The following is a 14,054-nucleotide window of genomic DNA, read 5'->3' as shown; positions in this document are numbered from 1 at the left end:
ATACATTCAGTTAAAAATAATATATATTGTATTCAGGGGATGTACAATATTTTTATACTGATGTATATTATATTATATAAGGTACATACAGTACAAAAATAATGTATATTTAATATATTAAAAATGTACTTTTTATTATACATAACAATTTGTCTGTGGAACTTACCATTGATGTAAATATGACACACTTATTCCATCATTTTTATTTTTAATTCAAATAACACATGCATAATTTAACTCGTATTTTGGATGATGCATGTCTAATTCAAATCAACCGTCTGATCAATTCGGTTACAGTTGCCCCACTTTTCATTCATTACTGATTGAACTTAAGACCTCTAATAATTTCTCATGTAAGATGTTTCAATTATGAAATTCAATCATCTGCCAATAGAAATACTAATAATCCATTTGTGTACAACAATTGTAATGAATAGGAGAGAACCAATTAACAAAGTAAGTGACGAAAAAGGTGGGAGACAATTGAACCAATGTGAACTCCACAATAGCAGATAACTACTTACTCCAAGAAGCCTATAAGAAGAGAAGGGTATATCCACCCACAATGGCGAAAACCAAATGGTTGAGAAGACCCGAGGTCGTTATCTTGTGAGAAGAGGATGGAGGCGATGAAGTTGGAGATGCAGACGAGTCGCCACTGGCGCCTTTGTCCCCAGCCGGGGCATCTGCAACGGGGGCGATATCGGGTGCGGGTGCAGGGGCGGGGGTGGGGGGAATGTCAGTCCCGAAGATGGCTTCGGGGAGGAGAACCCCGTCTACCTGATAAACAGCAACGGGGAAAGTTGCCCGCACTGCACTGCTGATTTTGGTGCTAGTCCACCCCGAGTTTAGGTGCACAGTCCCGGAGACGTCTGTGAAGTTCAAACCGTAAAGTTGCCCACCAGCAAAGGTAGTTATAGGGCTGAATTGGCTGAGGTTCCTGAACTCCGCGAGGGTGTAGTAATGTGGCAGCGCGTGGAAAAGGCAGAGCGACTTGAGCTGGTTAGCAGTGAGGTTGGAGAGCGAGACCTTCTTCAGCTTCGAGAACGCTTGGTCTTTGGGCACAAAGAGCGTGATCCCTTCCTCCGTATCGTTGGCTTGGTTTTGGAAAGTTTCTATGACTTTGGTGGATTCGAGGTAGTTAAGGAAGGTGTGGAATGGGCCAGCAACTGTGAGTAAGTCTGCGAGGTTCACACGTTCTGGGGCGGGTGCAGGTGCAGGTGCTGGAGGTAGGCTCGGTGGTTTGGCAATGCCCTTTGCATTAACAACGACCCCGACTGAAGAATAACATATCAGCAGACTAACCAGCATCAACACAGCCCTGCCACAATCCATCTTGCAAACCAACAAGAAACCGTAATTAGATGACCGATCACAATAGCATTCGACCTATGCTCTAAGAGCCGAGATGTTTTAACTTTTAAGTATTTCGTATGAGATACAAAGAGTGGACAAACGAGTGTTTGTTGTAGAACAAGGTCATTCAATGGCAACTGACAAACAACAAATCAATTAATATTTTCTTGCAAGTTATCAATTTGCTAGTTATGGTATGCACTCGGTCAATTGCCATTTGAGCTATGTGATCTTACACCAGAAGGCTTGGCACACTATAACAGATAATCGTTTTACCTATTTGGCCATTTACATAGAAGCATGTTTTCAATTTCAACATGCTAAGCAAGAGATCTTAGTAGGCAACGGGCCATCTAGACGACTTTCTGATACCATGTTACAATTTAAGATTGACCCGAGGTCGAATACACGGATCAGGGTTTGAGTCACAATGCACACAGGTCAACCAAATTAGACAGTCCAACTGTCCAACCCATAGCATTCTAAGCCCAACTCGTGCACTGGCACAACTTTATTTCATAGTTGTTAGCACCACATTTCAATGGCAAGATGTTGGACTCGACTCTTTGAGTTGCAACCGAACACTCTAATTTTTCAAAGTGGACTCTCTCAAGAGATTCTAATCCAGCCTCCTTCATCCCCCATCACATGTACCAAAGAATACACACACATATACATATACCCAAGACATCTATTACAAGGTAGTATGTTCTATATTTTCTCTAAACTACTGCAACTCAAAGAGTCAATACCCCACCGTCGGGTTTGATCCTGTGACCTTCCCTCAAGGGGAGGGACAAAGATGTCATCTGGCAAGCCAAAGAGGTGCCATTTAAGACATAATAGAATTAAAGGTCTAACTACTTCAGGGATCCAAGATTAATTTTTTCTTCATTTAAACTCAATTCTATACATTTTTATATCCAACCAGGGACCCAACATTTTCAGCATTATAAAAAGGACTAGTAGATCTCAGAATTTTGACCCTTACATCCAACCAAAAATAAAAAATAAAAAATTGAAAGAAGAAACCTAGATGCCATTTCACTTCAGAAACAAGCACAGGAATGCACAATTCATACTTCAGCTCAGTTGCAAATTCAGTAATAATTAGCCAAGCAACAGATAAAAGAAGAAACTTGAAAACCCAGAAAAATGGAACTCTAAACATAAATGCAAACACATAAAATGCAATGTTGTAAGTAGGATAAATCAACAGATCAAGAAGAGGGAGAGAATGAGAGAGGAAACCTGGAGAGACCCAAGGAGAGTATGTAGCAGAGAAGAGAGAGAAGTTTGATTTGGAGATGGAAGCTGAAGCCAAGAAGAGGGGAGTATTTATATAGTAAAAGGGTAGACAGGAAAGTGATTAGAATTTATTAAGTGGAGTTGAAACTTGAAAGGAGAGTACGTGAAGGGATTAACTGGTGAACGCTGAACAGGATCTGAGAAACGCGGGGGAAAAACATGATTAAATTAAAATTATATTATTACAAGCCCTATAGTTAGGATTGTTGTTGTCTTTGCTGTTATTTGTTTTGGGAAATTAACCTTAAAGAAAAAGGCTTGTGGTTGGAGTTGGTCATTCCTTGTCATCTTCATTCTTGATTTCGTGACAGCTACCCAAATCCCAACCACTAATTTTTTGTATTGTTTCCCATTAAACTTGTTTGTTACACGGATTGTCGGTCTTTCCAATTTATATGAACTCACATTCATAAATAATCATAGTTTTTTCCTCAGAGAAAATATACAATCGCCACTCAAATGTATACTTTAGATAAAACTCACATTGTAATCTTAGCTGACCTTATGATACTAGTTTACAAAAGACTACAGAATATAAGGTTGTAAACGAGCCGCGTCGAGCTCGAACTCGAAAATTGAAACGGGTCGAGTACTCGAGCTTGAAGTTGACCAAGCTTAAGTTGAGTTTTGACCAAGCGGCTCGGCTATAATTATATATATATATATATATATATATATGTGTGTGTGTGTGTGTGTGTGTGTGTGTGTGTGTGTGTGTGTGTGTGTGTGCGTGTGTGTGTGTGTGTGGCTCGACGAGCCATGAGTCTAAAACATTTGAAATCTAGCTAGCTGGCTCAAGTTTGACTCGAACTCGAAGTTGATCGAGCTCGAATTGAGCTTTGACCGAGCGGCTTGGCTTATTTACACCCCTACCAAAATGTAAGAGTTACCAAACTAATTGTTCAACCAAACCAATAAACAATTATATTGGTTCATGTTTAGACGATTTAAAAAATTTGTTATTTTACTCCAAAAGTGGTGTGGTGCCTAAACGTTTAGATAAGAAAATAATAAACTAAATAGTTACAAGTGTTATATTAAATACGAGTGGTGTTTGTTGAAGATCTAAGATTCAAGATTCGAGACCCCTAGTTTTAACACTTTTAGATGATGTCTTCTAAGAACGACTTGAATTAACTAAGGGTATATGTCTCTAGAGACCTATATGCTATACAAATTGCTAGGTGGAGGTGTAAATCATGCAAATGACCGTATACATGTTTCAACACTTGTCACCTAGTAAAAAATGGGTGAAAATTGAGAAGTACTCGACACCTATGTCTAACTAAAGACGACACTTGAAAATTGTTCAAATATGCTTAGTCCTCCATGCCCATAATACCCACACACACCCAAAAAAAAAAAACAAAAAACAAAAAAAAAAAAAAACAAAAAACAAAAAAAAAAAAACAATTTGCAATATGCAAGAGCATTATCCACAACTAAATATGTCATTTTCACAAACTTTTAATATATGATTTTTATTTAATAACTTTAAATTCAATAATAATAATTATTATAAATGATTGACTCAATTATCATTAATATTTGAACTAGATATACAATACATTCGTTGGTGCCACAATTTTAAAGCTTACTTCTAATCAAATATCACATTGCTTTCTTGTATAGACTAAGTACTTGAGTAGTTGGGAATATCATTTGATTTACATATACACACTACCATCATTTCACTCAAAACAAAATATAATAAAAACCTTAAATAAGAAATAGAGTTAATCTCAATTTTATTCCATTGATTATAATATTTTCTCAAATTTAGTCTCTAGTTATCAATTTTTTTCACATTTAGTATATGACTATCAAATTCTGACAACATTTGGTCCATTTAATAAATTTGTCGGGTAAGCCTATATAATTTTCAATAATATTAATCTCAAAATCTTTATATTCAACTGTATGGTTTTCATGCTGATCAAATTTAAATAATAGAAATGATTTTTCAAATAACTTACGTGATTGTAAATATGGAGGATTTTGATTAAGGTTGACTAGAAAATTAATAGAAAAAATTAAATGTAAAAAAATAAATTGATAGTTATGCACCCAATGTAAAAATAAATAAATAAATTATGAAGTAATAATTAGGGAACAAATGTTGGAAATAACTCCAATAAATACATAAATAAAAACTAAGAAAAGTGTCAAATAAGTTGCTAAACTTATAAGTTTTGTGCAATTAGGCCACTAAATTTAAAACTTGAGTAATTGAACGTTAAACAATCAATTGTGTACAATTACACAAGTAAAATATGTGCAATTAAGGCTTCTTCTTTTTTTTACCAGGACTATGTGGTCTAATGGTACCCGGGTTATTGTGTGTTCGAACCTCAGTGGAAGCGTTATTGGTTCTTTGTGTTTTAGTATGTTGAAAAAGTATTGGTTCTTTATGTTTCAGTATCTTTGTGTTTCAGTATGTTGAGAAAGTATTGGTTCTTTGTGTTTCAGTATGTTGAGAAAGTATACGAACAGATACTACAATGTAATAGAGCCAGTAACATTAAAAAAAATGCTTCTTTTTTTAAAAAAAAAAAATAATAAAATTCTTCTAAAGCAACTTGAGTTGAAAATACTTTAATATTTCCTCCCAACTAACACAATATATGAAAGAGAAATTACTAATGCGTATCATGTAACTAATGTGGTTGAATTTTATTGGAAGAAATTAAAAATAATAAAAAGAATAATTGTATATATTTTACATGTCCCATGTTTCAAATGCACACATTTTAATTTCAACGGCTTAATTGCACAAAAGTTATAAGATATTTGGTAAGTAACTGATAGATAATTGGATTAATTAGTTGAATGTGTTATCTATTTTGACATGCTAATAGTATTAGCTGATAATATAAATTTGTTTGGTAAATTAGATGTTAACTCTTATCTAATTCCATGTAAAATAACATATAAAGACATAAGTATATTGTGTCATTTATTTAACTCTTAAATTACGTTTACAACTTATTGTTATTGGTGTGTTGTTTTTAATTATTTTTTGTTTTATTATCAATAATATTATAATTATAAAGAAATACTTCACAGTTAATAATAATTCAACATGACGATTAACATAATTATATATGTGTGTGTGTGAGTTTCTTGAGCTAAGAGTCAATTCAAATGTCAGGTTTTAAGCGATTTTGATGATATTGAAAATGTATATTTGAATAACAATTGAGTAAATATAAAACAATAATAACTGATGGAATTAATTAAACCGGGGGTCCGACTTAACTAACCCGAATGAGAATAGGAATAATAAAGAGATGGTACGAATGGTATAGCAAAGGCCGTGAGACCGTGGATTGTATTAAATACCGTGGAATTTGGCTATTACAATGATTCTTCAGTACAAAGTGTGTCTGTCCAGTAGATCGTGTCCTAACTGGACAAGGTGGGGGGTTCTTATACAACCCCCGCCCCTAACCGCCACCCCCTAAAGCGGGGGGTGGTTAGATCCGAGTTGACCGCGCCCGGTCTCGCGACCGGGCCGTGCTGTGGGGCCAGGCCAAGCCCGTCATGGGCTCGGGCCGAGCCCACTTGGAGGTCGGCCCGGCCTCCGACGTGGCCCGTGCGGGGGCCACGTGGCGGGGCCCCGCCCGGGGCGGGTACGTGGCGCCGCCCCGGGACCCGCTCTTGTCCGCGCCCTCGGGTCGGTGCGGGTCGGCTCCTAATATATCCGTCAATAACAATTAGGTAAATTTAAAGAGTTAACTCCAGCAATGGTCCTCCGACTATATTGATTTTCTAAAATTAGTCATCGACTTTTAATTTAGACACTTTACGTTCCTTGACTTTCAATTTCTTTCCAAATGAGGTCCTTTCATCAAATTATAGTAAATTGGACTTTAAATGAAAGGGTAAAGTAGTCATTTCATCTGCCTAATGTATAATTATTCGTATTTCTCCATTGTATGCGCGACTTCGGACATCAGATTCACTTAATTGCTTAATCCCTAAATCCACTCGAAGAACAAAATTCCATTAAGGATTAAGCAATTAAGTGAATTTGATGTCCGAAGTCGCGTATACAATGAAGAAATACGAAGAATTATACATTAGGCAGATGAAATGACTACTTTACCCTTTTATTTAAAGTCCACTTTACCGTAATCAGTAATCTAATGAGAGGACCTCAATTGAAAAGAAATTGAAAGTCAAGGGACGTAAAGTGTCCAAATTAAAAATCAATGACTAATTTTAAAAAATTAATATAGTCGGAAGACCTTGTTGGAATTAACTCTAAATTTAAATTTTAAAACAAAAATGCGATAAACTGGTATCAAATAAGTTAAAAGTAGCCTCTGTTTAACTTGTCAAATAAAAAAAATTGATCAAACAAGTCAAACTTTGAGTGATAAGCAATTTTCTGAACACCTATATGTTCAGTGGTTTAATTAACATTTTTAATAAACTATAATTTCATACAATTCCAGTATTTCGCGGGTCTGATAGGTAAAACGGTTTTTTCTCTTTTCTCTCTCGATTTTCAATTTTCATCTTACTGTCTCCATCTCTCTCTCTCTCTCTTCGACTTCCAGGAGTACGGCGGCGATCAAACAGGAAATGGAGATGAATTCTTCAGTCACCATCATCCCCGCCTGCAATGACGATCTCATCACTGATTTCTAAAGGTTATTGTTATCGTGACATTTCTTAGATTTTTGGATTTTGAGACCTAGATGTTTGAAGAATTGAATCTACGAACTATGATTGTACTCTTGCACTCCACGTGTTATTCATCGTTCTCAAGACGAATGTGGCCGTGTTCGATCATATGATGCGTTTGTCTGGAAAAAGTACACCGGGAACATGCACTTTGAACCTTAAGCACAATGTCCGACTTGCTGCTAGTTAGCTTCATTTAGACGTATTGATGGAGTCTTGAATTATATGCATTCTAGCTAGCAATGGATAATTAAGCGGTGTACTCTTTTTTGTACAAAAGTAAAGTAGGATCTCTATATTTGTGTATGTTGTAATGTATTTCTCCTTTGATTTTTGTCCAGTCTACTTCATATATATTTTCCTTCTTGCAACAGGAGATTCTTAATTGATTGGATCGTTTGAATTGATAAAAGGGGGAAAGAGAAAAAAAAAATGTCTAGTAATGAGGGTGTTGTAGTTTCTGATCCAGGGCTGCAGAGCCAATTTACTCAAGTCCAGCTGCGTGACCTCAAATCCAAGGCATGTCACTGCATGATTACTCATTCTATTTCTTTGAATTAATAATTCCACTTCAGATTTGTTCTTGTCATAGCAGTGTACTATTATAATTTTTGTTGCATGCAAATTCCATGTCTGTGTTGCCTTGTTGGTTATTGATGGTGACATCCTAAAGTACTACTGGTATAACAGTTTCTTGCTGCAAGAAATGAATCAGGAAAGGTCACACTGGAAGATCTGCCAGGAATTATGTCCCAATTAAAGACATTCAGTAATGTGTTCAGTAACGAAGAAATTAAGGCTATATTGACTGAGTCATCTCCTGACTTGAAGGAACAATTTGATTTTGAATCCTTCCTTCGAGTGAGTATAAGGTCCTCTCATACTACATATGCCTTTTCCTTCTTTTATTCAATTCTCTTCTTTCCTCAATGTGGACGTGCTTACTCTATAAGAAGCTTCATTTCATCACAATTCGCTTTTTTTACTTTGCATATACTTAGTGTCATCGCCTGAATCTTTTTACATGTCACCCTGAAGTAAATAAAAAGTTGTGTAATGGGCTTGGATGTGTACATTTTGCATGCCACGGTGCTGTTTTTGTCATTGTCATTTAGTAATCTCTTTATCGCATTCATCATGCTCCAAATTTAGTTAAGCTGAGGTTCTATGAGGTATCCTAAGGCAGATTCTTTTTGGGTAGGCATTACTAAATCTACAGGCGCGGGCTCCAACAACATCGGGTAATTCAAAATTAAAAGCCACCACCACTTTTCTGAAAGCCACAACACTACTTCGCCATACCATTAGTGCAGCAGAAAAGGCCTCTTATGTGGCACACATCAATAGTTTTCTTGGAACTGATAAATTCTTGAAGGATTATCTTCCTTTAGATCCATCAACCAATGCGCTGTTTGATCTTGCAAAGGATGGTGTGCTTCTGTGGTAAGCATAAAGAATTTTTGCAATTATTCTTTTCATGCACAATATCTAGTTTAACATCTTGTCCCATCCTCTAGCACCTTTTAGCATGCATGCTTTGATCCCTTTAATCATTTGGTGTTGTGCAGTAAGCTCATTAATGTTGCTGTACCTGGCACAATAGATGAACGAGCTATTAATACCAAGAAAGTTCTTAATCCATGGGAAAGAAATGAGAACCATACACTTTGCCTCAATTCTGCAAAGGCTATTGGGTGCACAGTGGTCAACATTGGTACACAGGACCTAGTTGAAGGAAGAGTATGTGAAGTCTATCCTAGCTATCTATTATAATATTCTTATAAATTTTCATCATCAATATAAGATCTGATGAACCTCCTCCTCACCCTCTCTTTCTTTCTTCTGGTTGTTTTTATTAGACAAATCTCATCTTTGGATTGATTTCACAAATAATCAAGGTATTCTCCAACACCAAATTATTTGGGAGACAATGAACTATTGAAATTTAATAAGCTTTCACTATTCTCAGTTCTCTTAATTTCATTTATGATAACAGATACAACTCTTAGCTGATATCAACCTGAGGAAAACTCCACAACTTCTGGAATTGGCAGAGGATAGTAAGGTTGCTAGATTTTGATTGATTTTTCTGTGGTTTATAACACAAGTAGTCAAATAATGCATTTGCATTTGTACCAGGTTGAAATAATTATAGTAAAATTTGTAGGACGTAGAAGAGCTCCTGAGCTTATCTCCAGAAAGAATGTTACTGAAATGGATGAATTTTCATCTGAAAAAAGTGGGCTACAAGAAGCAGGTTTCAAATTTTTCTTCTGATTTGAAGGTGAGATCTTCCATGCTAGACGCTTTTGAATTTAACAGGGATATAATTAAAAGAACATATTTTATATGTAAAATTAATATGCTTATACTTCTGGTGAAGCCTAACTCTAAAACATATATCCCACCCCTCAGCTATTTAAGAGGAAATATATGCATAATTTCAACTTTTATATATACAACAGATCTTACCTATATACTTCCATTGAAAACTCTACACATAGTATCACATACTGTGAAAATCTATTACAAAAGGAATACCAACAAGAGTGCTAAATCTGAGCACACCTTGTGAACTACCTACTCTCCTGCAATTTCTGCTTGTAAAACTCCATACAGCAACCATCAGTCCATCAGGCCAGGAGTCTTCCCATATTTCATGTTTCTGGCTTTATTTTGGACAAGTAACAGGTCTAATCTGATGAATCTGTTGTTTCTGTACCTTCAACCGAATAAAACCATTAGTTCTAACAGAATCTCTTGAGGGTAAGAAATATAAGAGCTGAAAAGCTGCTTAAAAATCTCATTGATAGAATCCCTCATGTGAATTAATTATGAATTTCAACAAAAATCAACTAATTTACAAATTTTAGCATTCTTGTTTAAAAATAGCAAGTTTAATTATGTTGCAGAAGTGCTGCAATTAGTTTTCTAGGTTATACTCTGTATAAGAAACTATTTTACTTGCAGGATGGAGAGGCCTATGCTCACTTGCTTAATGCTCTTGCTCCAGAACATGGCACAACCAACACACTTGAAACAGAAGATCCTACTGAAAGAGCAAACTTGATTCTTGAACATGCAGACAGATTGGGTTGCAAAAGATATCTCACCGCAAAGGATATTGTTGAGGGATCGGCAAATTTAAATCTTGCATTTGTTGCTCAGTTATTCCAACACAGGTCAGATACTTTAATCTAACGGTTGCCCTGGTTAAAGTATACTTTCTTCTATCTTCTAAATCATTAAGACCATAAGATTAACCTCCCAATCCTAGTGTTCCATCTCAGGATCTGATGAACTCAATGTTTCATCTGTACAATTAAAGTTTTTGTCTCAATGCTCATGTCAATTCACTCAACTTTTTGTGACAAGGGAATTTGATGTGTTCTGCAGCTATTTGACTAGTGGATTACTGAATATAAATCTTTCTCCTGTTTCATTGGCATAATTCATTGTGGAATCATATGATTCTTTTTCCTTTTAACATGACTTGGTTTTTTACATAAATTTATGATGTTTATCTCATTTAAACTCCTTACTTGATTGCCCTTCAGTACTTGACATGTGACTTATATTACAGGAATGGATTGTCCCTTGAGAACTCAAAGTTATCTTTTGCTACAATGATGACTGATGATGATCAAACTTCAAGGGAAGAAAGATGCTTCCGTTTGTGGATTAACAGCCTTGGAATAGCTACGTATGTCAATAACTTATTTGAGGATGTTCGAACTGGGTAAGGTTACATCTTCTTGTGAATATTTGGACTTTGCAATCACTACTCGGATTGACCTTCTTATACACAGGTGGGTTCTCTTGGAAGTCCTTGACAAAGTTTCCTGTGGATCAGTTAATTGGAAGCAAGCTACAAAACCTCCAATCAAGATGCTTTTCCGAAAAGTTGAAAATTGCAATCAAGTTATTGATATTGGAAGGGAATTAAATTTCTCGCTTGTAAATGTCGAAGGAAATGATATCGTGCAAGGAAACAAGAAGCTCATATTAGGTAAGCATTCTCCCTCATTAAATGAGAAGGGGGTTTAGAAGAGACTTTATTCTGATTATTACTTTTGAATTCCCCTTCATTCCATCTAAAAGCTTTATGTATGTTCGTTCATTTATGTAGTTTGGCACAGTAATAAGATGTTTCTCCTTGTTATATAAGAACTTTGCTTTGAATTATGAAGATTGATGCTAGATGTGTGTCCTTTCAGTGTCTGACATATTCTGTAATTCTCCAAATTTGTATTTCCAATCCTAGATATGGTCTGCATAGTTATGGAAATGCCTCAAAACTGTGAGAATGTGGCATGGTTGAGGCAGATGTGCATGATAACTTTCTACAACTTATGATTCTTCTTAGCCACTAAGTACTATTTTGACACTAAACCCTAGGTTGATCTATCAATTGCATGTGTTATTTTCTTTTCGACTGTTCTAACTTTTAGACAAAGGTAAACAAAACAATAACAACAAATCTGTTAGTCAGTGTTATTTTTTAAAAAATATATAGAACCTATGCTTTGATGTCAATTGTCTACTGATCTTTAAAATGTCCTTGATTTCCTGAAGAACTAGTAACTGCATCCTTTGAAGAGAAATATATTCTTTTTTTTTTGGTCTTCCAGCTTTTTTATGGCAGTTGATGAGATTTAGTATGCTCCGACTTTTGAAAAACTTGAGATCATACTCTCAAGGAAAGGAGGTAACAGATACTGACATACTAAACTGGGCAAACAGAAAAGTGAGTAGTGCAGGCAGAAAAAGGCAAATGGAGAGCTTCAAGGTTATAGAGAATCACTTAACTATGTTTTTATGCGTGATGACCCTTTTTTTTTTGGGAATCACCTTTAAAGCATTGTATTCTAACGATGGTTGCAGGACAAAAGTCTTTCAGACGGAATGTTCTTTCTTGAACTTTTAAGTGTTGCGGAGCCAAGGGTTGTAAACTGGACCCTTGTAACCAAGGGGAGAACAGGTAGGATCTAAGAACTCATTAGAGTTTATTGTCTTAAGGCATATATATCAGGTTTTGCTTCCTCCTACCCAACCACCTGCCAGTCTGCCACAGCCCTGGTAAAAGAGTAATGGATATACAAACTTTATTAGGGCATCCCAATGGGGATATTTGTCTTCCAACTCAACTCCTCCTAAGAGCATCCGCATCAGTTGGGAAGAATGTGGGGATAATGTAAGAGTGATTAGGAAAGAGAATGGGGGAGGGGAGAGAAAAAAAAAAAAAAACAAACAAACAAAAAAAAGAGAAAATTGATTTTTTTTAAAAAAAAAATTAAAAAACTAATGCTGTCGGCGCGCCTGACGCACCACCGGGCGCGTGCACTGCGGATTTTGCCCAGGCTGTGCGCGAAACGCGCACAGCCTTACTTCTTCTTCTTTTTTTTTTTTTTTTTTTTTTAAATTCTGACATTAACCCTTCATTTGCAGAGTGATTCTTTTTCAAATAACCCATTCCTACATCAGTATTATTTTTGGCTTGAGTGCTTTATTTCTGAAATAACTCCACATTCTCCCCTTAGTGTGGATGCTCTGCCACTTGACAAATGAAAAGGCAAAAGTTATCAATATGCGGATACATCATACATAGTTGTATCCACATATTGGCAGGCTATTTAAAATAAAAAGGCTATCTGTTTGTTGCACTCATGCACCTGCAAGTGAATAGTTGTCTGTCACTTCTCTTCTTTCCTTTTTTTTTTTTTTTTAAATCTTGACATGAATACATGATCAATTTGCTAGACACGAAGTGGCAATGCTTGTTTCATTTATTTCAGTTACACTTTTTGGACAAGTTATCCTTATAATATACTCCTTAAATAATATTGGATGATGTATTGAAAATATATGGATACTGGATTGATGTTGTGGAGTGTGGACACAGAAATATCCTAACATTGTAGATGACTTTAGTATTAACTATTAAGTGCTTTATGGTAGTTCTTATAGTGTTATAGTTTGAAGTGAAACAAGCATAGTAATGTATGTTCTGAATATCTTCCGATTACAATTACAGACGAGGATAAGAAGCTAAATGCAACTTATATAATCAGCGTTGCTCGGAAGATTGGGTGCTCAATCTTTTTGTTGCCTGAGGACATAATAGGGGTAAGACATGCATCAAAATAGCAAAGCAGCATTGCTTATGGCGCAAGAGCATTAAGCCTTTTTGCATATCTGATATATATATTTTTTCCTTCATGCATGCTTCAGTTCATTATCTTAATGAATGAATGATTTGGTATTTTCATATTTAAAATTGGTGATGTTGTGCCCCTTGGTACAGGTGAACCAGAAAATGATTCTCACGCTGACGGCAAGCATAATGTGTTGGAGCTTAGAGAAGAAAGCAAAGGAATCAGAGAGCGATAAAGATAAAAAAAGGTAGCGCAAGCTTACATTTCTATGCAGAACTGCAGTGAGCAGCCTACTGCCAAGAAAGATTTTGAACAAATAGTAAAAGATTTTTTTCTTATTTTTGTTTTTTAATGTTTACAATGATATCTAATACCACTACAAGTCTTTGACTATTGTAATCCCCGCATTGTGTGGTATTGATGGAAAAAAAATTTAACAAAATATAAATTGTATATGTACAGGAATTAAGTACTCCATATGTCTTTGAATTGGTTGTCACGTTTATTTTTTGCATAATCTTTTAGGAACTAAAGTATTAAAAA

At 35.6% G+C, this 14,054-nt stretch overlaps 2 protein-coding genes across 2 annotated transcripts; one reads left to right on the top strand and one right to left on the bottom strand.

The window, feature by feature from the left end:
* Positions 1–361: 361 nt before the first annotated feature.
* On the bottom strand, positions 362–2,851 carry LOC109155591 (fasciclin-like arabinogalactan protein 7). Its single transcript, XM_019303206.1, has 2 exons — positions 2,608–2,851; positions 362–1,335 (listed from the first exon to the last, which is right to left on the bottom strand). The coding sequence occupies exon 2, from the start codon at positions 1,333–1,335 to the stop codon at positions 535–537; it is 801 nt and encodes a 266-aa protein (XP_019158751.1). The 5' UTR covers positions 2,608–2,851; the 3' UTR covers positions 362–534.
* A 4,336-nt stretch (positions 2,852–7,187) lies between these two features.
* LOC109155988 (fimbrin-5-like) lies at positions 7,188–13,931 on the top strand. Its single transcript, XM_019303731.1, has 15 exons — positions 7,188–7,322; positions 7,731–7,875; positions 8,047–8,217; positions 8,558–8,799; positions 8,925–9,096; positions 9,216–9,254; positions 9,353–9,421; positions 9,524–9,640; positions 10,327–10,538; positions 10,940–11,095; positions 11,166–11,365; positions 11,988–12,145; positions 12,241–12,337; positions 13,391–13,482; positions 13,661–13,931. The coding sequence occupies exons 2-15, from the start codon at positions 7,789–7,791 to the stop codon at positions 13,760–13,762; spliced, it is 1,914 nt and encodes a 637-aa protein (XP_019159276.1). The 5' UTR covers positions 7,188–7,322; positions 7,731–7,788; the 3' UTR covers positions 13,763–13,931.
* The last annotated feature ends 123 nt before the right edge of the window (positions 13,932–14,054 follow it).

Source organism: Ipomoea nil, unplaced genomic scaffold (assembly GCF_001879475.1).
Source record: "Ipomoea nil cultivar Tokyo-kokei standard unplaced genomic scaffold, Asagao_1.1 scaffold2704, whole genome shotgun sequence".
Classification (NCBI taxonomy): domain Eukaryota; kingdom Viridiplantae; phylum Streptophyta; class Magnoliopsida; order Solanales; family Convolvulaceae; genus Ipomoea; species Ipomoea nil.
This window is presented reverse-complemented; position numbering and strand designations above follow the sequence as displayed.

What these genes read in the sequence shown, in the direction of transcription:
- LOC109155988 (XM_019303731.1), top strand. Translation starts at nt 7,789, where the DNA reads ATGTCTAGTAATGAGGGTGTTGTAGTTTCTGATCCAGGGCTGCAGAGC. An exon ending in ATTTTTCTTCTGATTTGAAG is followed by an intron (nt 9,641 to 10,326) that starts GTGAGATCTTCC and finishes TTTTACTTGCAG; the next exon opens with GATGGAGAGGCCTATGCTCA. An exon ending in TTTGAGGATGTTCGAACTGG is followed by an intron (nt 11,096 to 11,165) that starts GTAAGGTTACAT and finishes TCTTATACACAG; the next exon opens with GTGGGTTCTCTTGGAAGTCC.
- LOC109155591 (XM_019303206.1), bottom strand. Translation starts at nt 1,335, where the DNA reads ATGGATTGTGGCAGGGCTGTGTTGATGCTGGTTAGTCTGCTGATATGT.